This window comes from Carlito syrichta, unplaced genomic scaffold, assembly GCF_000164805.1.
Source record: "Carlito syrichta isolate Samal-C Ts95f unplaced genomic scaffold, Tarsius_syrichta-2.0.1 Scaffold100685, whole genome shotgun sequence".
In the NCBI taxonomy this organism is placed as follows: domain Eukaryota; kingdom Metazoa; phylum Chordata; class Mammalia; order Primates; family Tarsiidae; genus Carlito; species Carlito syrichta.
This window is the reverse complement of record NW_007044781.1, coordinates 17,138-41,883: the sequence shown is the minus strand read 5'-3', so window position 1 is coordinate 41,883 and position 24,746 is coordinate 17,138. Positions and strand designations below refer to the sequence as shown.

Here is a 24,746-nt window from a genome sequence, read left to right as displayed (position 1 = left end):
GCGCATGCCTGTAATTCCGGCTACTTGGAAGGCTGAGGCAGAAGGATCACCGGAGCCCAGAGGTCGAGGCTGCGGTGTCCAGGAGCGGCCACTGCACTCGTCTGGGCGACCGAGTTAGACTCCAACTCAAAAAAATTAAAAAAAATAAATATCACTTTTAAAAAGCAATATAATAGGTGGTTATACTGTGGAAATCATGACTATACACATGTATAGTGCAAATGAAAAATTAGCTGTCCTAATGATACAGGAATGGGTACTAATTACCTGGGGAAGAATTTCCAGTGACAGCATCATAAATTAGTCTTTCTAAATGCTGAATTTCAAATAACTTCCAGAAAGTGAAAATGGCCTGACTTTAAAAATATATTGTCTCTAATTTTTCTCTAAGTTAACATATTTGGTATTTTAAGATTTCTAAAGTATTAGATTAAGTATTTTACATTGGTATTTGACTATTTCATCTGTGCTCCTAAAAGTTGACATATTTCAGGTGGCTAAGGTATGTTTTTTGAGCCCATTTGGGAACGTAAGGGGATATATTATGTTTGGGGTCATCTTATATTAGTACTTATAAAATATTACTGGCCCAAACCCAGTTTTTACCTCTGTTCCTTTTGGATGGCAAACAGCTTTTGTTGGGAAAGGGCTCAGCTCTGTTAAATATTTTTTTGAGCCCAGTAGAATTAAAAAAGGGATTTTACAGAGAAACTGAAAGCATAAATTCTTGTCTTTATTCTACCACCAACAAGGGTCTTGGATAAATTACATTGCATAGATTGCCAGTCCTTTCTATTAAATAGGGTCATTGAACTAGGCAGTTCCTATGGCCCCAGGCGATCTGTGGTTCTTTGACCATAAATTGGTGATGCAATTAGGGTTAGTCAAAATGTCCTATAAAAGAGAGGGAGAGGATGAGATCAGATTACAGGAAAGGCTAGTCAGACAAAAATGGAGCTAGAATCCAGTTTGTGGATAGACGGTGTATTTATAGTTTTCTTTAGCAAAAAATTTAAATGAGAAAATAAAGTGATTTTAAAAATTGTTTATTTGACTCTACTTTGAGCCATCTGTGTTTCTTCAGCATGTTTTTACTATTTTCTCATATCTCCCTTTTTACTGACTCTGCAAAATAACTCTTATCAGTTCCTGGTGGGGAAAATTACCTTTAAGCATATGCCGGAGAAAACATTTAAAAATTTGGCATTCTTGCAAGTTCTAACTGCATGGGTAATCATTTCACAAGGAAGTTCATTCACATCCCCTTTCATTTTTGTGGTACAAGGAAAGTCCCATACCGGTACTTACGACATTGGTGTGAAAATGGGTCTGTTTCTGTGTTTAGTGCCGGCCTCTTAGTGATACAGGACTGAGATTTTTTTTTTTCTTTTTTGAGTTGGAGTCTCACTCTGTCATCCAGGCTGAAGTGCAGTGGCATGCTCATGGCCACCGCAGCCTCGACCTGCTGGGCTCAGGCGGTCCTTCCACCTAAGCCTTCCGAGTAGCTGGAACTACAGGTGTGCACCAACACTCCCAGCTAATTTCTTGATTTACCATAGAAACGAGGTCTCGCCATGTTGTCCAGGCTGGTCTTGAACCCATGCGCTCAGGCAATCCTCTTGCCTCTGCCTCCCAAAGTGCTGGGATTATAGGCATGAGCCACCACACCCTGCCAAGGAGTGAAATTTTTTTGCTAGCTCAAGTGTCTCCGTGACAATTTTATACCCTTAGGGAAAATGTAGAGGGGAATTTGTTGAAATTTGGCTTGACTTTTTACCCTTCTTGTAATTTTTGGACATCTTGAAAAAAGAAAAGTCTGTGTGCCTCCTGGAAGTATCTTAAGAAACAGAGAGCAAAGGATATTTGAAAAAGAAGTCTTTTCTAAATGATAGACTGAGTGTAAAGCAAAACAATCCCCAAAGTCTTTCCAGTATCATATTACAACAAACGCAGGAATAATTCTGTTGATGGACTATGACAATTTCTTTTAAATAATGTGATACCTCTTATAGAATTCTCATTTTATTTAGAAGGTGCTTTTTCTATGAATTTAGACTTTGCCTTGTTTTATAGTCTCAGGACATTTTGATTTTAATTTTATTTTTATTTTTAAGTAAAGTAGAGTTGAGGTCTCTTTATGTTGCCCAGGCTGGTCTCGAACTCCTGGCTTAAGGGATCCTTCCGCCTCAGCCTCTCAAAGTGCTGGGATTATAGGTGTGAGCCACCATGCCCGGCCGTAAAGTCTTAATACATTTTATATTCCATTCACCTGTTTTCTCTCCTGGATATGTCACTAGTTTGTTTGTAGATTTTTAAATTTTATTGGTTTTTTTTGTTTTTTGCTAGAAAGAACTGTTGGTTAACATAAAATGTTTGCTTCTGTATCATATATGTGGAGATGGGATGGTAGCCTGACAGGTAGAATTTGGGATTTTTTCATAAGAGGAAGAGAGAGATAAAGACCCTTAGTTAGTTAGATGGGGACTCCAAGCAATTGTCACTGGTTTGGGAAGGAGTATTTGCTTCTTGGAGGTCACTGAATTGCAGTTTCACTCTGGTCTCCAAGGCATCAGGACATCTCAAAAATATATCTCTTTTTTTCCTCTGCAGGACGGACATTTCCTACTCACCCTTACTTTTCAGTACAGCTTGGGTCAGGGCAGCTGTCACTCTTTAACCTCCTGAAAGCCTATTCTTTGCTGGACAAAGAAGTGGGTTACTGTCAGGGGATCAGCTTTGTGGCTGGGGTCCTTCTTCTGCACATGAGTGAAGAGCAAGCCTTTGAAATGCTGAAATTCCTCATGTATGATCTCGGCTTTCGCAAGCAGTATAGACCCGACATGATGTCACTACAGGTGAGGAATGTGTAAGACTTAACCAGAACTCTCTTCTCAGTCACAGTTTAGATTTAAAGAAATTTGGGCCCATTGTCTAAGAACTTGGGTAAATGTAGGGGCATGTGTTAGTTCACTGTTTTAGCGTGGGATCTGGGGTTTTGATACACTGCTAAGTGTATGAGACACATAGGCAGGATAACTTATCCATAACATTGCTGGAGGAAATAAGTAACTTAAGAAAGGTAGATGATGCTACCCAAACCTTTGTCCCTTAAGTCCATGTGTTTTATGGCAAAAGTCTCAAGTCATCTGTGTTCACTTTTTCTCAACTTGTTAGTTACACAGGCTCATCAACCTTTTGTTTAAAATATGGAAATATAATGTCTTTGCCTTTTGTACTTTGAATGTATCAATAGCAGATAATCAAGTCGTGGTTCTTCTTGAACTTACTGTGTCTCCCCTGGTTTACTTTATTATAAGATAAATAAGTCCCTCCTAAGGAAAAAAATGTGACTGCCAGTGGTGTTTTTTTTTAAAGTCTGCTTTTCTAAGCAGGCTGGGAAGAAGCACCATTAAGATTTTCAGTTATTTTACTGTCACTGCCGTTAACCTATTTCAAACTCCCTGTTTACACATTTCTCCTTCAGTTAAAATATCACTTCCCTAAATGGGTTGGTTGCTAACCAGCAGTTTAAATGTTGTCTATAGATGTCTATCTCAAACAGCCACTACCTGGCAATAAAGCTTTTAGTAAGTAAAAATATAAAAGAAGACTTTAAAGAGGATTGTCAGAGTTCTTGTCCTTTGAAATGAAGAACACGTGACTCCCAGTTAGTCGTAATATTATGCTTTAGGTAAAAAGTAAAATTGTTCAAAGATACTTGTAAGATAGTCTCTTTTCCTGGCTCCCAGTGATTAGTTTTTGCATTTAATATTTCGGCTGCCAATCATAGGCAAAAAGGATAGTGGTTTTACCTTAGGAGTATTACAGTAAGTGGCATTTTCTTGAGCATATGAGTAGAGAGGAAGTGTTCCATTTTTCTTGACTTTCTCAAGTGAAATTTTAACTAGGAATATAGGGCTTTGCTCTCAACATTAGGTTTTCTGGTGTAAGTTCACATGATTTGGTTTCTCATTGATGACTATTCATAAGTCTAACAAGTCAAATAATGACTATGAAAGGCTTTATTTTTTACTTTATTTTTAAATAGTTTACTTGTATCCTATATCAGATAGGAAACATCAATACCCTTGTAAGGAATTATTAATAAATAACTCCAATTTTCAAAAGAGTTTGGTACTATCATTAGAATTTCAAAGAATAGGAAATACTAGCAAGTAATGTTTGACTTTGGTTCACAAGTAGATATAGCTATCAGTTTTTAAATGTGATTTTTCAAATTTAAAAATTTCTTATCATCACAACCTTGCCAATAAGAAACCTGTACACGTACCTCTTAAATCTAAAATAAAAGTATCAAAAGAAGTTTAAAAACTAAAAATTTCTTGTCAATTTGGCATTACAAAAATTCACATGTATTGAATTTGTACGTTCATTTAATAATGACCTGCAAATACCAAGAAGTATTTTATGTCTATAATTTTGAAACTGCAGATATTTAAAGACCTTTGGTGTCAGCATTTGTGTAGGCCACAGTGCTGGGGACCTTATTCTAGGAGAGTAGATCTTTTGGCTTCATAAAGTGAGATACAATACTTTTCCACTTTCTGGAGTGGGAAGTTTGCGTCTTGGGTCTAGTCAATGGCACTTTCAGAAGTATGCTTAAATGCCTCTTGTAATACTCTGGCTTGGCCTCACTTGATAGACTGGATTTCTGATTCCTTGCTTCACTGTTGGTGAGCTTGGGTACTCCAGGCTGTCTGCTTGCTTCAGTTACCTTATCTGTAAAGCGAGGGGATTGAGGTCTCTTTCAACTTTACAGGTCTGTATTGCATCATGTTTGTGTCTGCTGCTTTTTGTAAGTGTAAAAGCATTATATCATCCTCTCTGAAGTCTTTGGCCTCCACTTTTTTCTACCTTCTCTCCCCAACTTTCTCATCTCTCTTTTGGCATCTTTTCTCCTCCAGTTCTGCCTCTTATGTCTGAAGATTTGCCATGTTATTGATGAAGTAGAATTGAAGAATTATTTATTCTTAGCAAATAGGATTTTTAAAAAATTGTTGAAGCTGCCTTTGAAGGATGCCTGAATTGTATTCTTATTTGTCCAAATATCCCTTGATGGGATACATGTACTTAACCCCTAACTGAGGGTGTGTGTGTGTGGCGGGGGGGAGTAAGGTCCTGTTTAAAAAATTAAACGTTGAAATATTACTTCTCCGTTACAGTCACAAGTGAACCAGAACAACAGCATGCTTTTGATGATATGTTGTTTTATTATGCTAATTAGACTTCTTTGATTTTTGTGCTTACCAAAATATTAATTCTTCTGCTGATAGTTGCCCAGCTTGTCTAGTTTCTAAAATGTAAATGGCCTGAAGGAAATGTATGATTTTTTTTTTTTTCCAACATGACTTATGGAGATAATATTCTTACCTTTTTTAAACCTTTATATTTGACTCTGGCTAAGCTTCTTATTTTATAGCTATTACTCCCTATGGTTCTATTTAATTCCTTTTTTAACAGTTTATATGTAAACTAGTTTCCAGACATATTTGTTATAGATAAGGATCAAACAAATACTTTGTTGTATTTATGTGTACTAGTTTGTGATTTTTTTTTCCAAAGGAGTCTCTTGAGTTTTAGTGCTATGCTCTGGAAACAGTTGTTGAATTCACAGCATAATTGGTTATTTTTATGTCTTTTTATAGAGCTAACTATTTGAGGGTGATATTTTAATGATTTCTTCTAGTGAAAGAAGTTCTGCAAGATTCAATAAAAGGTTATATATGTTTTACATAAAAATGCCAAACTGATATAACTGATTAGGGAACCACCACTCGTCTGTTAACTGTGTGAATAAAAATTTAAATTAAAACACAATTTATGAATTTGTTTATTTTTTACTACTGTTTTATCTTTAGTATCACAGATATAAGAGTTTAAAAATTTTTGTATGCTCTTTCTATGATGTTTTTGAAATGCTGGTAATCAACTCAGTAGTCAAATGAAATAATTTCTTCTTTTAATTCTAGAAACATTCAGAAACGGGTACTTTTTGCCTTAATCCCCCTTATCATGAAAAATACGCTGCTGGAATAACTCAGATATTAGAAGTAACATTTTTAGCTTCTGGCCCTGTGACATACTAAGGCTTCATTCTGTCCTAGCAGTGCATATTGTCTGGTGGGTTTCAGCCACGACTCTATCACAAGTAGGTGCTGGGCCCAACAAATAGTGACAAGCTTTGCTTCTGTACTAAACATGGTAGAGTCTTTAGAATGGAGGCTTTTCTGGAATTGGTCTGAAATTACAAGGGACCTTCTCTGAGAGTCTTGAGCCAGGACAGTTCTGATTAAATTCCAAAAACAATGCCTTCTGACATGAGGAAGAAATTCCATTTCCATGTATAAATGTGATACCCAAACACACATGGTAGAGAAACTTGCTCAGTAGTTTTAGATGGACTTTCGGGGACTTGCTTTATGACTTTAGTTAAGTGAACTTGAACTTTAAAATAATAAAAATGAAGTGATACTATTACTTCTTATTTAATATATGTGAATTTGTTATTAAATATTAGAGTAATAAAATTAGAGTATTTTATGCACACTCAGATAAATGCATAATATTTTATTTTTCTTTTCCAAATTAACTTTAGATTCAAATGTACCAGCTGTCCAGGCTTCTTCATGACTATCACAGAGATCTCTACAATCACCTTGAAGAAAATGAAATCAGCCCCAGTCTTTATGCTGCCCCCTGGTTCCTCACATTATTTGCTTCTCAATTTTCGTTAGGATTTGTGGCCAGAGTTTTTGGTAAGAGATGCCTATAATCAAATGGATTGTTTTGATTTAGCACAAAATAGAAAATAAAAGATATAATTTTTTAAACACTAGAGCAGCAGACTGCTAGTGGAATTTAATACATGTGCCTGGCTATATTCTGATAGTAATTTGAAACCACATTGGTCTTGCTGAGCACGGTGGCTCACACCTATAATCCCAGCACTTTGGGAGGCAGAGGTGAGAGGATTACCTGAGTCTAGGGGTTCAAAATCAGCCTGGGCAACTAGGCAAGACCTCATCTCTACAACAAATTAAAAAATTAGCTGGAGGTGGGGTGCATGCCTGTAATTCCAGCTACTTGGAAGACTGAGGTGGAAGGATCTCCTGAACCCAGCAGGTTGAGTCTTTGGTGGCTGTGAGCATGCCACTGCACTCCAGCTTGGGTGACAGTGAGACTCAGGCTTTAAAAAAATAAGGACCCATATTTCTCTTAAGTAAAACTAAAAGGGAAAGAAAAAGAGCTCGGCTGATGTAATTGAGTACCTGTAATGGAGTGCTTATGTTCATTTATGCCTAAAAATCAGAATATCCTTTTTTTCCCTTATTCCAGATTAGGGACATGGTGTAATTTTCCAGCTTTTATAGGCATCAATCTCTCTCTGTTTTTCTTTTCTTTTCTTTTTTCTCCTTTCCCATTATCCTCTTCTACTTTGATTCAAAACACAGAGAAACAAGTTATTTGGGTCAATGGAGGAACCCACAGCTATAAGTATCAATGTTGATTCTAATGACATGTCTTAATCTGATATTTTGTTGTTAACAGAGTAACTTTAATTCCTGTTTCATAGCTCAGGTGACTCTTCTGCCATTACAGTGATGGTAGACAGTCTCTAAGAATAGGTGGCTCAGGGAAAACACTAAGCACAGGCAGTAGGGCCCAGGGCAAGTTATTGAGTAGCTGTCTTGCTCCAATCAGTGTTTGGCACTGGGAATAAAAAGAGTGTGATATGGTTTATACTCCCTTTGGGGGCCCTTAAACCTATTCAAAAGTCTTTATTAAGGTCCATCTAAGTCTGTTATTTTAAAAGCAAACGTTAAAAATGTTTCTTAACACATCAGTCCCAGAAAAGAAAAGAAAACAACAACCAACTGTTCTCCAGAGGTTTGTTCTAATGTTGCTGTGAGCACCTCAATAGCCTTAGCAAGTGCTTCCTCAGTTTTTATGTTCTGTTTTTCACCACCTGGTAGCTGTGGTCAAAGCAGTCAATATTCATTCACAACTGTGCTTTTGTTAAATTGGAGTTTTGTGTCAAATTGTGAGGATTGGACCAATTGTAGGTCATTACCAGCGTTTAAAACAGTGAAATAAAATGCAGTGACAATATCAGGGAATATTACAAATTTGTTGTTGAAGAAATGTTAGTGGATATACGTGTAATATATATACATGTACCAGATTACAGATGTATAGTGTCTTTCTTATTGGGGACTGTGGTTTAAAAAGTTGAACAGTGAATTGGTAGTAAGATACCCTATAGACAAAGTGCAGCCTATAGACAAAGAAGTAAAAAATCGATGCCCTGAATCAAATGTTCACCAGATCTCTCTTGTTTGTTGAATATACATCATTGTTTTTTCTCTAGTGACATTTTCTCTGGAGTTTGGGTTTCTGTTAATGGGTCTTCTATAAATTCATATGTATATGGAATACACAAACACACGTATGTATGTATCTTCCCGGAGAATAGTCTATCAAATGAAAATTATGTTTCAGGGCATCTCTCTTTGACTTACCCTTGGAAGCTTGATATAAGAGTTCAAGAAACAAAAGTCCCCAGTAGTCTGTTTCTTGTTATGGTTATGAGAATATGAATGATGCTGTTGGCTATACAATAGCTGCTCAACCCTTTTCTGTGAACTTAGAAAAGAATAGATATTGTCAGGAAAGGGAAAGAAGCACGAGTAAGAATTATCATGTTGGAAATTCTTCCACGATTTCTTCTTTTGCTTAAGACTCCAAGTTGCATATTATTGATTAAAGAATGACATAGGTTGAGAGAAACTTTCATATAAAAGTATTTGGTGCTTTTCAAAACTATTGCATGTTTGTATTTGTAAGAAAGCAGAGTTCGGAGTTAGGGAAACTTTTCTTCTGATTTAGGTTTTACTCTTGTTTTGATTTTTATTTTAAAGGTTTTTTTTTAATTTCCTGCTGTGGTATAGATTTAATTACATATTAACTGGTTTGTTTACTTTTTTATTAGGATAGTGAGAGTTTGAAAAGTGCTAATCGGTTATGTTGATTTGTTTTTGTGTTCTTGTGAAGAAAAAATCTAAATATCAGTTAAATAAGTCTCTTTGAGGCTTACCTAGTCTCCATTAAATTTACCATTAAAATTATAAATACTAGATAGAGAAACAGATATATAATTTGTCGTTTTCTACCCTGGCCCTGTCTGAGATTTTTAATAAGAGAGGGTGATATTCAAACATCTATTTGTTTCAATCATATTAAATTTTTTAAAAAATTAAATGCTAGATGGTTTTAATCAATTTTCTTTTTCAAATGTATAAAACAAACAAAAACCTTTATCACGAAGAGCATGCTTTTTACAATAGTGGATGTATATTTTTGTTCATGAAAATTATATTTCTTCTTTTAGATCTTATTTTTCTACAGGGAACTGAAGTTATATTTAAGGTTGCACTCAGCCTACTGAGCAGCCAAGAGACACTTATCATGGAATGTGAGAACTTCGAAAATATTGTCGAATTTCTTAAAAACACGCTACCTGATATGAATACCGCTGAAATGGAAAAAATTATTACCCAGGTATGATTTAAATGCTAAGATATAGAATTATACAGCAGTTTCTCTCCTGATTATATATTAAATATTTTTGCATTAAAAATGTAGTTATTCTTGACAAGCATTATTTTTTCAAGTTTTTTTTTTAACTTTGATCAGATACATTTTATTTAGTAATGAGACTATTGTGAAATTTCTACATTGTGATACTGTCTTTCCGGCTGTGCACAGAAAACAGGGTTTAGTGCTACATTATGAGTTTTTCATGAATCCTTTCAATCCTCAGCCAATGACTGTAGATAGAACTGACATTGTTAGGAAGACCTGAGAATAAAATGAGAGCCACTAGCCTTTGTTATTAGTTAATTCTGTTGTAAAATATACAAGAAGATCATGTGGCAAAAGCATAGGTTTTGGAATTAGAAGATATTGGGTTACTATATCTTACTCTAGCTCTTTTTTTAGTTGTCTGGCTTGCACACATCACCCTAATCTTTTATTTTTTTATTTTTTATTTTTTTTGAGTTGGAGTTTCACTCCGTCGCCCAGACTGGAGTGCAGTGGCTGCTCCTGGCCACCGCAGCCTCGACCCACCGGGCTCCGGCGATCCTTTGCCTCAGCCTTCCGAGTAGCCAGAATTACAGGCGCGCGCTACCACGCCTGGCTGATTTTTGATTTATTGTAGAGATGAGGTCTCACCAAGTTGCCCAGATGGGTCTCGAACCCACGGGCTCAGGCAATCCATTCACCTCAGCCTCCCAAAGGTGCGGGGTTACAGGCTGAGCCACTGAGCCCGGCTTACCCTAATCTTTTAAACACTAGTTGTTTCCTCACCAAAATGGGACAATACTGATCTAAGAAGTTTTGTGAAGCTTAAATAAGAAAACTTGATATATTCGTGTTGGTCCCTGCAGAAAACATTCTCCCCTTTGAGTCAAATGAAGGAACCATTTACCTGCCCAGAGATGTGGCCAGGTTAAGAGAACCCAACACAGATGTCCAGGTACCCAGGAACTAGGAGCAGAAGGAGGCCATTCATACCCCTTGTGCTGAAGGGACAAGAGGAGGATATATAATAGTGTTACCAGGCCCAATGAGATCTGGCACTGTAGTGGAGAGGTCTCGGTGGTTGCTATGCTCTTGGTGAACTAAGCCAGAGAAAGATCAGGGGTGAAATACCCAACCTCTTTCTCCTGCTGACATCTTCCATTGGCCAAACCAAACCAGAAGTGAGCCAGAAAGGAAGTGTGGAGGATACAGTTCACAGGGGACAGTAAAATGGGTGAGTGTAGAGAATGGATCTGGGAAGCCAATGGAGAGGGGAGAGATCTCTAACCGTGTATTTAGTCCTTGACTCTCATAGTGACCAGGTGAGTGATAGTTACATATTGATGCTGTTTAGATAAAATGAACACGCTTAAGACCAGACCAGATTTGTAGATTTGACAGTTGCTTTATGAGCATTGGTCAGATTTACCACTTTGCCACCTGGGGACACGTGGAAGAGCAGAGTGAAGACAGTGTTTAGAGCAAGAAAAAGGGAACTTGTGATTTTGCTCTGGTGTGCTACCACCTACTGGCTGTGTGGCTTTGGGCAAATTATAACCTCTCTGAGTCTCAACTTTTCCTCTAAAACATAGTAATAGCAATGATAGATCCTATTATGTTTTCATATTATTTTTAGGAACAAATATAACCAATAAGTTAATATATTGTGCACACTATAATTTAAACTTTAATATGAACTCTTATTGTAGTGTCACATATAAAATTTTCTATCCATTACATGGAATCTAAATAACAAGCAGGCTATTTGGTAAATATCTATAGTTTTTATTTGTTAAAATGCTCTGTAAGCAGGAAGGTATAGCTTTTATTTACATATTTGCTTGTTCATTTATTAATTTTTCAGAAATATCTTTTTTGACTGGCAAGCAGTCAGAGATTGTGCTTTTAGAGATTTGGAATCATATAGCACCTCTTTCCTGTAATTTTTTTTTTTTTAAGTTGGAGTCTCACTCTGTCACCTAGGCTGGAGTACAGTGGCACGCTGACTGCTACTGCAGCCTCGACCTACTGGGCTCCAGTGATCCTTCCGCCTCAGCCTTCCAAGTAGCCAGAACTACAGGGTGCGCTACCATGCCTGGCTTATATTTTCTATAATTAATGGGGGACTTGCCTGGCTTTACATATTAATACTAGGGTTAATGGGGAGAATTTATAGGCAGCTAATTTGAACTTGATATTAGAGTTGATTAACTATGAAATGGACTGCTGATATTAAAAGTGACTTTGATGAGCTTTATTTATAGATACTGTAAAAATGCAAATAATGCAGAAAAGCACAAAGTAGAAAATAAAAGTAACTACAAGTCTCAACTTCTAGAGATGGTAACTTTTAAACTTATTATTACATGTTCCATTGCTTATATACACAAATAAAAAGGTTTACAGTTTTACACAACTGAAATCATACATGCTGTTATGCAACCTGATTTTTAATTGAAATAGATGTAGGGTATTAGATATATTTCCGTGCCAATAAATATGAATCCTTATTATCATCGTTTTTTTTTTGAGTTGGAGTCTCGCTTTGTCACCCAGACTGGAGTGCAGTGGTCGCTCCTGGCCACCACAGCCTTGACCTGCTGGGCTCCGGTGATCCTTCCACCTCAGCCTTCCAAGTAGCTGGAATTATAGGCATGCGCTACCATGCCCGGCTGATTTTTTGATTTATCGTAGAGATGAGGTCTCACTGCCCAGGCGGGTCTTGAACCCACGGGCTCAGGCAATCCGCTCACCTCAACCTCCCAAAGGCGCGGGATTACAGGCTGAGCCACCGAGCCCAGCAGCTCTTATCATCATTTTTAATGGTTGTGTAGTAGCCCATTGTGTCCACACCCACTATGTAAGGAAAAGGTAATTGTTTTTTGAGAGGGATGACCAGTTAGCCTAGAAGTCCCTTTATTGAAATTCTAATATTTGAGTGTCTATAATATTTCAGTAGAGTAAGTAAGTCGGGTTTTCTGCATGTTCTTTTCACAGCATTAGTATAGACACCACTGCTTGAATGGCAACTGCTGCCTCTCCTTTCTACTAGCAAGTTTAGACTAAGAGGAGGTTAGTTGTCATCTCACTTCAGAGTGAGCTGTCTTCCTATTTGGTGGTAACATGAGAAAGCAAAGGCAGCCCTCATTAAACTTTACAGACCTGGACAATGCTCAGGGTGTGCAATTCTGAGGATTCTTTGTGCAGTAAAATATGTGCATGAACCCTAAGGGGCTCATTTGGAATAGCAAATGGATACACTTATTAAGACCTTTCTGCTCCATTGAAAAATAAAGTACAAATGTTTTTGGTCTCTATATTATAGTAATGCCCTATGCAATTTTGGTTACTAATCAGCAAAGATGATCTCTAACATAGATAATAATTATTCAGTAACTAATATTGTCTATCTCATAGACTACATTTGGAAGACATTTACTATATAATGAATATTTTGGTTGCAAAATATCCTTGGACATTAGTTTATTCTAGTGATTTGGTCTCATTACAAGACTGTTTCAATTGCACAAACACTATCTGTTCTTAGGTTGACAGTCTAATCAATATAGAATTTGTTCTTATATTGACAGTTATACCTGTTATTTTTCTTTTTGTATGCTTTAATGTTCTTTGTTAATGAGTATTTGGAAAGATATATCAAATATATCAAGATAGACAGATCATATCTTGGTATACGTTTGGAAGGCCAGCCTAACCCATGGTGCTTTCACGGAAGGTTTTTGAGATGGATATTTCTAAGCAGTTACATGCTTATGAGGTGGAGTATCACGTACTGCAGGATGAGCTTCAGGAATCTTCATATACCTGTGAGGACAGTGAACCTTTGGAGAAGCTGGAGAGGGCCAATAGCCAACTGAAAAGACAAAACATGGACCTCCTGGAAAAATTACAGGTAAAGAAATAAATATTTGACCAAAGAAATGCTTGAATGCCTGCTACATGCACAGAACTATCCCAGGAATGATAGGGAAGTATGTGGAATGAACCATTGCTGACCAAAAGCCTGCATATCAGATTGTGTCCAAGTGCTCTGGGGGCTACAAATGACATATGAATTTAGATATCACCTGGGAGAGAAACAGCACACTCACACACACACACACACACACACAATCTAAATACTCTTTTAAAGCAGAACTTAGTTAAATACCCATTGCACGTTGTACGTATTTGGCTAAGGTCAAGGAAGGAAGAACTGGATATAGGAAATTGGGAAAGTTATGAGGAACTCAGGCTTGAGCTGGAATCTGAAGGTTGTGGAATGAATGAGTGAGGAGAGACTTTAAGTTTGGCTGGGCAGGAGGATGACATCAATAAGGATGACATGGCAGAGCAGCAGAGTTAGTCTGGATCAGTGAAAGGATATATGTTGGGAAGAGTTGGGGTTTATATGAGGGAGGCAGAATTGTGGGTGACTCTCAGTGTCAAGCTGACCAGTGGGACTTTAATCCTGTTGAGAAGAAAATCTGCCCAAGTTTTTGTACCATACATCAGCAGATCAATCTGGAAACCTCGATAAGACTTGATTAGTAGAGAGGCCTGAGAGTGGACATTTGCAAATATCTGAGGATGATGAGAGTTGTCTAAAGTAGAAGTGGAAAGAGAAGGAGACATTTCTAGGCAAGTTGAGTAAAGCATGTAACTCATAGTCCCTGCCCTCAAAGAGTTCACAGTTATTTGGGATTATAAATATTATATATTTATTTATAAATACACACTTATAAATGCAGTAAGCAATTTATTACAAAGTAATATTCTGCATTTGCAGCTTGTATGATGTGTGCTAAGTAGCCAAGCACTGAGGGGTAAGGATAAAGAGTGATAAAGAGCCGGGTGCAGTGGCTCATGCCTGTAATCCCAGCATTTGGGGAGGCAAAGGCAAGAGGATTGCCTGAGCCCAGGGGTTCAAGACCAGCCTAGGCAACTTGGTGAGACCTCGTCTCTACAATAAACAAACAAACAAATAAATTATCTGGGTGTAGTGGCTTGTGCCTGTAGTTCCAGCTACTTAGATGGCTGAGGTGGAACCTCACCTGAACCCAGCAGGTTGAGTCTGCAGTGGCCATGAGCTTGGTGATGAGGGAAGAGAGGTTAGCAGGTAACCTTTCTGGGGGAAGCTGACTTCTGAGTTAGAGCTTAAGTGCCTTATGGCTCCTTGGTTTCTGTTTATTCCTCCTCTCTACTTTCTTAGTACTGCACTGAGAACACTAAAACTTTACTTCCATGTGGTGAGTCCCCAGCAAGACCAGCTAGGGGAGAGAGATACAGAAATGAGGGGTCTCTAAAGAGGTTGCTCCTCAGGAATAGGAACCCTGAACTCCTTTCACCTCATCTTACATTGACTCAAGCTCATTGAAGATTTTATCTCTTTTCCTATTTAAAAGAAAAAAAAAAACCCCAACATGGTCTATTTTCAAGAAGGAAAAGACTGTATATTGTCCCTTATTGCTTGGATATTTCCAGGGTGATGAACTGTGCATTTCCCTATTAGGGAAGGTGGGTTTGCACTTGTTTTATGTTATAATGATTCTTCTTGATTGTTACAGACTTTTTCATTGCCAGTTCATTGTACTCATCATCAAGTTACTTGGGCACCCCTGACGCCCACAAAAACTGATGGAATCCCAAGTATATGTGTAGAGAACCTTGTGTTTCCAGTGAAAGAGTAAGAAGTCTCTTTTTTCACGCCAGACAGTGTCAGGAGTCTCCTGTTTTTCCTTTAGCCAGGCCTGATCACAGTCACCCAGGGGAACACCAGTGGGTAGAGAGTGAGTACCCCCATCGCTGTGGGGGGGCAATTTAGTATCGCATTATTGGTGTATTCAGTGGGAGGAAGTGAACCATGTAAGTGCCATAGTATTTTTGAGAACCCTAAAACTCTCCATTTCATGGAGGTTTTCAGAGTATTTGCATCACATAATATTTTATTAAGTCATTTGATATAATTGGTTAATAGAGTCAGTCCTGGCTGCTGGTATAATGAAGAGCCAGATTCTTCAGGTTTTTGATTTGGAGGAATTTTTCTTTCCCCCAAACAGGTTGCTCATGCTAAAATCCAAGCCTTGGAATCAAACCTGGAAAGTCTTTTGACCAGAGAGACCAAAATGAAGACTTTAATCCGGACCCTGGAACAAGAAAAAATGGCTTATCAAAAGACAGTGGAGCAAATCAGGAAACTGCTGCCAGCAGATGCCCTCGCTAATTGTGAGTCACTGCTCAGAGACCTCAACTGCAACCCCAACAACAAAGCCAAGACAGGAAATAAGCCATAATTTACGAGGTGCCATCTCAGCAGACAGTGCTCCTAGCTTTGACAGGAAGAGCCCGCATGCTGCTGGCCCAAGGCTGGACCTGATGCCGGTGCAACCGCCTGACCCTGGTGCTGAGCCCCCCTCGTCATGGCAGGCGGGCCTCGCATTCATCAGAGCATGCCAATACCAAGCCATTGTACATATGGAGACTGGTTTTGGTTGTTGTTACTATGGACATGTATACAAAAGGGACATAGAGAGTTCAAGCTTCCAGGTGAAATGAGTAGATGTATATTTAGAGCCATTTTTTTAGTCAGAACATTATGAAATCCACACCAAAGGGAAGTTAACATGAAATTCTCCCTTGGACACATGTGAAACCTTTTTGTCTTTATAGTGAAACAAAGCTAGAGCATCTTTGTATATTGAAATATACTTGAAAAAAATGAATGTATTTTTTTCTCCAAAGAACAGCATGTTTCACTCGATGGTGGAAAAGTGAAAACGTGTATGTAACTTTACATGTACCTGTCTTAGAATCTACTGACATTGTCTATGTGAGGAAAATGACATTGTGAGTCATGCTCCTATGAGTTTTTCAGGTGGGGAGGGGCTTTTCTCTCTGCCTGCTTTGTGCCAACTAGCATGTTGCATCTACATGCATTTTGAGTCTGATTAGGCATTACTTTATAATACTTAAGGAGAAAGCAGGACATGGTGGCCGAGCCTACTCAGCTCAAGGTAAAGGGAATGATGCTAATTTTCTAGCAAATTAGACCAGCACTGTTACTCAAGCTAAAAATATTACACTTTACACATTTAATTTAGGACCCAAATTGTCTAGATTTGCTTTCTATCTTTTTTTTTTAATGACTCCTATGGTTGTGAATGGATTCCCCTTTACTTAGGACAACCGTCAACAAATGGCAAGAATTTGCCATTTTCTCAACAGATTATGAAAACTCTTAATTTCATTATCCTTACCTTAAATTTAGTATAAGGAAATGCAATGATGATTGACTTTCCAAAGATGATAAGCTATGTTGAGATACTATTTTTTTTTTTTTTTGCCAATTGACAGAATCTAATAAGCTCTTAATCATCTTGCCCCTTTCATGTGAACATTTCTGAGAACTGTGAAATGTTTAGGAACAAACTTTTGAAATCCATTGGAAAGGGAGGAGAATGACACTGGTGCACAATTCTGCATTTGGACTCCGTACTTCTTCAGCTCACATACAGGTTGTTGGAGGACATTCAAGCATGCTGGTGTAGGGAAGGAAGGTAATTGTCAAAGTGCAAATGGAGTTCTCCATCTCAGAGATGATTCTGTGATAGTGCCTCTGAAAGTTGATGCAGCATTTTTGCCTTCCCAAACAGTATTTAACATTACTGTTTTTTGCAGTACTTGTGTTTTCACAGATGTATTATTTAGGGTAATTTTCTTCAAAGGCAGTTTGTTATACACAAGCTAAAATTCATTATAGGGAGCAGACTGGAGCTCCGAAGGTTTCAGAAAACCCTAATGACAAACATCTGAAACCCTCTCTCCACCGTTACTCAGTGTGAATGTAATGACTTTTGTTACCAATTAACGTGCCCTTGAATCCAGGCATTTTCTTAAAAGACAATGCTAAAGTCTTATTAATAAAGACAATGTTCTAGAAAATGCTGATTCTGAGTACCTCATTCAGTTGGGGGCCACTAATTGATTTGTTGCTTGGATAGCCTCGACATTTCTCTATGTGCAGGAGGGGATTTCTTTCCTATTACGAATATGATAAGTACCATCTTTTTACTGTCTAGTGATGAAAATTTCCTTATGGGCGTGATACACAGATGGTAGCCAAGGAATCTTTAAGTTGGAGAAAGAAATTTTTTTTCTGTTATTCAGTTTAAAGTAAACATTATTCTGGATGTTTAGAACCAACATTTTGAGTTGCATTATGGTGTCCAGAGATCAAGGTGATTTGGATACAACATTTTCTTTTGAAAATGAATTTTCTTTTTCATTTGTGATTTTTAAAAAAATGTTGCATCATTTATGCTTCATACATTGTTACATCTTCATCAGGCTAAGGCAGTGTCTAGTTCATTTACAATAAATACACAGCTGCAATTTCCTTGGCTTACTTGTTTTACTTTTGTTGGTTTTTTTTGGAAAAACTGAGCTCTTGATTAGAGTCAACTGCAAGATTTACAAGGGTTGGATTGTTACTACTTAAAATAGCTATACTGATAATTCTTAATAGAATCTGGGATAACAGACATAAATAACTGAAGAGACATTTATGAAAGTACATTGTTACCAGTTTTCAAATGAAGAATTTTGCTGATGACTATAGGGGAAAAAAAGGTCACCATACTGACATACTGGCATTCTATCTCTTCACAGATATCTCAGCATCCCCAGATGAGATTATGCATATTAAAAAACAAAAAACTAACTTTATCTTTTTTCCTTGTCAGAAAAAAAAAATGTTAATGGATTTTTGAGTGGTAGTTGTAGTTTTATTTAGCATTTTATTTTACTTACTTATTTTTTTGAGTCAGAGTCTCACTCTGTTGCCCAGGCTGGAGTGCAGTGGCACGCTTACGACCACTGCAGCCTTGATTCTTCTGCCTCAGCCTTCCAAGTATCTGGAACCACAGGCGGCCGCCACCATGCCCAGCTAATTTTTTTTTCCATTGTAGAGTCGCGGTCTTGCCATGTTCCTTAGGCTGGTCTCGAACCCCTGAGCTCAGGCAATCCTCTCGTCTCTGCCTCCCAAAATCCTGGGAGTACAGGCATGAGCCACTGCGCTCAGCTGCATTTTATGTTTCTCGATGGCCTAGTATGGGTCAGGTATTTTGCTGGTTGTTGGAACCTCAAGAATGTCCCTCTCTTGAATTCTCTCAATTATCTTTTGAAATGCATCAGTTCTTGTCTGAAAAATTCATAATTTTTATGGAAAAAACATCAGAACATGCAGATCAACACTTTGCAAATTGTATAAACACGCTAGTGTTTTGCCCTTCATCATAAATATATGTTATCCGTTATGTACAATGTACAGGTTGTAGCATAAACACTGTATTATACTGTATCTTACACTGCGCATTTAGCTCGTTATGGTATAAATGTATCAGGGCGATCTCACTGAGTAATGCAGGTATATCACTTGCATAGACTATATAATGTGGCTGGTACTCCCTGGAGTTGAGTAATGCTGCAGCTGATAAAATATAGTACATGTTATATAGGATGCACGTTATTCTGAGAACTGAGATCATGTATCCAACACAAGTTTATGGTCTATATTAACATGATTTTACTATTCCCTTGTCTACATTGGCATAATTTTATAATTCCAAGAGATTTCTTGTCCTGGCAAGTGATGTTTTTATTGTTCATTACAAACACTTCCAAAAAGACCTGTTAATTTTTCAATAGTTTATATCCTGATTCTTTGAACCCCTGCCTCAAAATCCTCACCTGCTCTTTCTTACTAACCTTAAACTATTATATAATGACATTTACCCCATCTTAATCAAGTGCCACTTTGAAATACCCACCTTAAACCAAACTGTCCCCCAGCCCCTAGACACAGCTGAAGCTCTGTAGAGGTGGATTCTGCCTTATGGCAATAGGCAATAAACTCAGCAATATCGTATCAATGAGTTGTGCTGATGTTATTTGGGGGCCACCCAGCATTTGATAAGATCATCTATTGTATACACACATACTTTAAAACATACAGTGTTTCTCCCTTATCCACAGGGATATGTTCCAGAAACGCCATGGATGCCTGAAGAGCATACCTGAAGAGTTTGATAGTACCGAACCCAACTGCCATCAGTTGAAACACGTTTCTGTTCTACCACAGTAAATTTAATGCCTTTTCTTTCTTAACTAAACACTTATCAAGCACTGTAGCTGTAACTTTTGTAGTTGGAGATACAACTAAAACTAGCATTAGTTTCTTTTTCCTTACTCACAGTCTCACTGAGAGAAGATTTGTGGTTGCTGTAGATCTTAGCAACCTCCACATGTGATTTTTTTTCTTCCTTATTAGGTAAATAAATTTCACCTTTTTCACATAAAGGTAGCACTTGACAGCATCTCTTTGGTATATCCAAATTGCCAGCATCACTACTGCCCACTCTGGCCCCTTATGAAGTCAACTTAATGATTGTTTGAACAGAAGCATTGCAATTACTGACAGTTGATCTCATAACTGAGAGGGCTACTAAATGACTCACTGGTGGGGAGTCAGACAGTGTGAGTATGCTGGTCAAAGGAATGATCATGTAGACAGAGTAGGATGGTGGAGTTTGCATTACGCAACTCGAAACAATGTGTGATTAAAAACTTAAGTATTTTTTATATCTGGAATTCTTCATTTCATATTTTCAGACCTTGGTTACCTTCAGAAACCCTGGAATGCAAAACCGTGAATGAAAGGGAGACTAGGGTCATGCTGTTATTTCCTCTTTTTTCTTCTTACTTTGTATTAATTTCTATTTTCTTTCTCCAGTCTTCTTTTCCTGAATCTATATCTGCCTCAGACCACTCAGTAACTCCCGTCACTTCATATCGTAATTGGTGACTCCTAAGACTAGTCAGTGTTGACCCTTTTAAATACCAATACTATAATGCAGAAAAATTAAGTTTGAACTATCACATGGGTAGAGATTATTAATTACGGTCATGTGGGTAGAGTCTATAATTGTTAACATGTGGGCACTACCATGAGGCTACCTCTAAAACCTCACAAATAAGGGAAATGTGCAATTCTTTAAAGTGAAATCAACAATCTTTGTTCCCATCTGTAAGGTCATTTTGGACAGAACACCACCTGGTTATGAAAGTTTTGACTGTTATCTAATTAGATATATTTGCATAGCTAATGAAGGATTAGGTTAATCAGAAAAGAACTGATTGTTCTTAGAAAGATAGAAGAAAGAAAATCAGGCACATTTTGGCAGATCCAGCAGGAGGAAACCTTAGCCAAGACCCTTGGCAAAGCTGTCTTTACTGTTAAAATGAACGCATAGAATCCTGACCTCCAGAATCCAAGTGTTCTGGCCCCCTGACAAGTCTTCCCCATTGTGACCTTGATGTACCACAGGTAATGTGAACCTCCAGCTCATTGTACTCCACTGGTTTAAAGTCTTTGCCCTCAAAGCAGCTTCTATTTGTGGTTTAACTTTTCTCTCTGTCACAGAGATAGGTTAGGCTAGTTATAAAACTGCAAATCATAGCTGGACGCGGTGCTCACATCTGTCATCCCAGCACTTTGGGAGGTTGGGGGTGGGAGGGATCACTTGAGCCTTGAAGTACGAGATAAGCCTAGACAGCATAGTGCGACATCATCTCTACAAAAAAAAAATAAAAAAATTATCTGGGATGCCATGAAAGCAGTGTTAAGAGGAAAATTCATAGCATTGCATGCACATATCAGAAAAACAGAAAGACCTTAAGTAAATAGCCTAACATCACACCTAAGGTAGCTGGAAAGGCAAGATCACCAAAATTATAACTTCAGCAGAAGAATCCAGATCACCAGGATAATAATCACAACAGCAGGATATAGAAAACAAAAATTCCATAGAAAAAATCAATAAGACAAAAAGCTGGTTCTTTGAAAGGATAAATAAGATTGATGGTCTCCTAACCATACTGACTTAAAAAAAAGAGAATGAAAGTCCAAATAAACACAATTAGAAACTCAAGAAATAGTCACAACTGACCCTGAAGAAATTCAAAAGATTATCAGAGATTACTATGAACATCTGTATGCAAATAAACTTGAAAACCTAAAGGAAAAGGAGTATTTTCTGACATCACACAACCTCCAAAGGTTGAAACAAGAAGAAATTGAAACTCTAAATAGACCAATACCAATCCAGAAAATTGACTCAGTCATAAGAATTCCCCCAACAAATAAAAGCCCTGGACCAGATTGTTTCCCAGCTGAATTTTACAAAACATACAAGGAGAAACTGATACCAATCTTATTGAAAGTATTCCAAGCTATCGAAAATGATAGAATTCTCCGTAGGTCATATTATGAAGCTAACATCATACTGATACCTAAATCTGATGAAGACCCATCAAAGAAAGAGAATTACTGGCCAATCTCCTTGATGAACATAGATGCAAAAATTCTCAACAAGATTTTAGTAAATTGGATCCAACATCTTTTTTTTTTTTTTTTCGTTGGAGTGACACTCAGTGTTCCAGGCTGGAGTGCAGTGCAGTGGCACACTCACAGCCACTGCTGCCTCCACTTGCTGGGTTCAGGTGATCCTTCCACCTCAGCCTTCCAAGTAGCTGGAATTACAGGCATGTGCTACCATGCCTGGCTAATTTATTTATTTATTTATTTATTGTAGAGATGAGGTCTTGTCTGGGCTAGTCTTGAACCTGTGAGCTCAGGCAGTCCTCTCACCTCGGCTTCCCAAAGTGCTGGGATTATAGGCGTGAGCCACCGCTCCCCACCCAACAACAAGCCTTAAGGATCATCCATCATGACCAGATGGGCTTCATTCCTGGGATGCAAGGCTAGTTTAACATTTGCAAGACCATACAAGTAATTCAGTACATTAACAAATGCCAAAAAAAAAAAAAAATTAGCCAGGCATGGTGGCAAATGCCTGTATCCCAGTTACTTGGGAGGCTGAAGTGGGAGGATTGCCTGAGCCCAAGAAGTCAAGGCTGCAGTGAGCTGTGATAGTGCCACTGCACTCTAGCCTGGGAGACAGGGTGAAATTCTGACTCAACAAAAATAAAATAAAATAAAACTGCAAATGTTTAAGTCCCTATAACAGTTCTATTTTTCTTTTCTTTTCTTTTTTTTGAGACTGGAGTGCAGTGGCCGCTCCCGGTCACTGCAGCCTCGACCTGCTGGGCTCCAGTGATCCTTCCGCCTCAGCCTTCCGAGTAGCCGGAATTACAGGTGCACGCTACCACGCCTGGCTAATTTTTTGATTTTATTGTAGAGATGAGGTCTCACCTGCCCAGGCAGGTCTCGAACCTGCGGGCTCAGGCAATCCACTCACCTCAGCCTCCCAAAGGCGCGGGATTACAGGCTGAGCCACGGAGTCCGGCTTATTTTTCTATATAAATTAAAAATAGATTCCAAACATTTGAAATTAGAGTGAAATATGCACAACATAAAATTTAGCTTACTACCTTAACCATTGTTAAGGGCACTGTTCAATGACATTGACCACATTTACAATATTGGGTAACCATCACCACCTTCCAGCTGCAGAACTCTTTTGTCTTGCAAAACTGAAATTCTGTTCCTTACTGAACACGAACTCTCCAGTTACTTCTTCCCCCAGCCCCTGTAACAACCATTCTTCTTCCTGCCTCTATGAATCTGACTGCTCTGGGTCCCTCATGTAAGTGGAATTATAGTATTTGTCCTTTTGTGGTTGGTCTTACCTAGCATAAAGACTTCAAGGTTCATCCGTATTGTAGCACGTGTCAGAATTTCTTCCTTTTTAAAAGGCTGAATTACATTCCGTTGTATGCATATTACCCCATTTTGTTTCTCTTTCTGCTTTAGATGGACACTTGGGTTGCTTCTACCTTTTGGTTGTTGTGAATAATGCTGCTGTGATCATGGGTGTACACATACCTCCATCTCAGGAGCTTGATTTTTGTGAGCTCACCCATGAAGAATGAATCTGTGGTTTGTGTGCTGATGAAATCAAACTGCTGAGTCTTCAAGGGCCTATATTGGAAAAACCTCTTCAGGGTATATGACATTTCTGGGTGATTTATTATTATTATTATTATATGAAAAAGACCCTAGAATGTTCAGGTCTGATGTTGGGCAAATTGGTTTTCTTAATAGTAATGCTGCTTTTGCAAACACCAGAGATAATTTTTTCTAAGAGCTATTCAATTGTTGCTAATATTCAAGTTTTCTTTAGCAAAGTAAAATTCTTATGTGGTCTGATGTTTTCCTTCTCAAATTGAGTTAATTTGCAAAATCACAGTTGTTATTCTTAATAGAATATATTATTCAGAAAGAATTATTTCAGTTAAAATATATCTTATACTGTATGCTCAGGGATGTCTCAGAAATGTGACATCTCAAAATAAAATGAGGGCATTTTTTGTGCTGACTTTAACCAACTTGGACATATTCAGTTTTCTTTATACATTTATGTTCTGTTTTGCCTAGCAAACAATTACTTATTCCAGTCCTCTCTACTTTCTAATTTAGACTTTCTATAGTAAATTGGGTACTTAGAGGGAAAAATAAAATACTGTTCACTATTTAAAAAGTCTATTAAAGCTTATGTAATTAGAACATTCATTAGTCCTTTAATAGTACCTACATTTAAAACCACAGGGTAAGGCAGGAAGGGAGGTACCAGCATCTTGAGTGAGTTAATATGCTTGATTTTTTCCATGTTCCTTCTGAAGCTAAACTTATTATAAGTTAAGTATGCCCTTGGTTAAAAGCTTCCACTCACTCAAAGAATCAAAAATACATTTCACATACTGTTCCTATGAAAGGATTACAAGACATATTCCAAGTACAAATTTGGAAAATATACTTGCTTAACAACTATAGTTTTTCATCGCTTTGTTCTTCCTGAGCCTGGAGGAAGAGGGCAAAGAGTTATTATGAACAGAGTTCTCTGCCTTGAAGGCCCTGTTACAATTAAAACACTACCTTCTGTGAGACAGTGTTAATCCTCTGATTGAAGGACTTTGTGGAGGCATGACAGCCATGCAGTTTATCACTATGCAGGTTAACTTTTTCTGTGGCAGGCAAAGTCAGACAGCAGCATGAGCAAGCCCTCATGCTTTTGTGGGCATTTTATTGAGCTCACCAGCCCAGGCTTATTTGTGTACATGGCGAG

General features: G+C 37.9%; 1 protein-coding gene across 2 annotated transcripts in view; it reads left to right on the top strand.

Annotated features, from left to right (window-relative positions):
* Positions 1-16,789, top strand: part of TBC1D4 (TBC1 domain family member 4) — a 204,315-nt gene extending 187,526 nt beyond the window's left edge. For both annotated transcript variants that reach the window (XM_021715515.1, XM_021715513.1), the window contains 5 exons: positions 2,611-2,855; positions 6,617-6,776; positions 9,410-9,579; positions 13,340-13,516; positions 15,663-16,789. In XM_021715515.1, the coding sequence (XP_021571190.1) occupies positions 2,611-2,855; positions 6,617-6,776; positions 9,410-9,579; positions 13,340-13,516; positions 15,663-15,896 (986 nt within the window). In that variant the 3' untranslated portion in view covers positions 15,897-16,789. The remainder of the gene's footprint in view (positions 1-2,610; positions 2,856-6,616; positions 6,777-9,409; positions 9,580-13,339; positions 13,517-15,662) is intronic.
* The last annotated feature ends 7,957 nt before the right edge of the window (positions 16,790-24,746 follow it).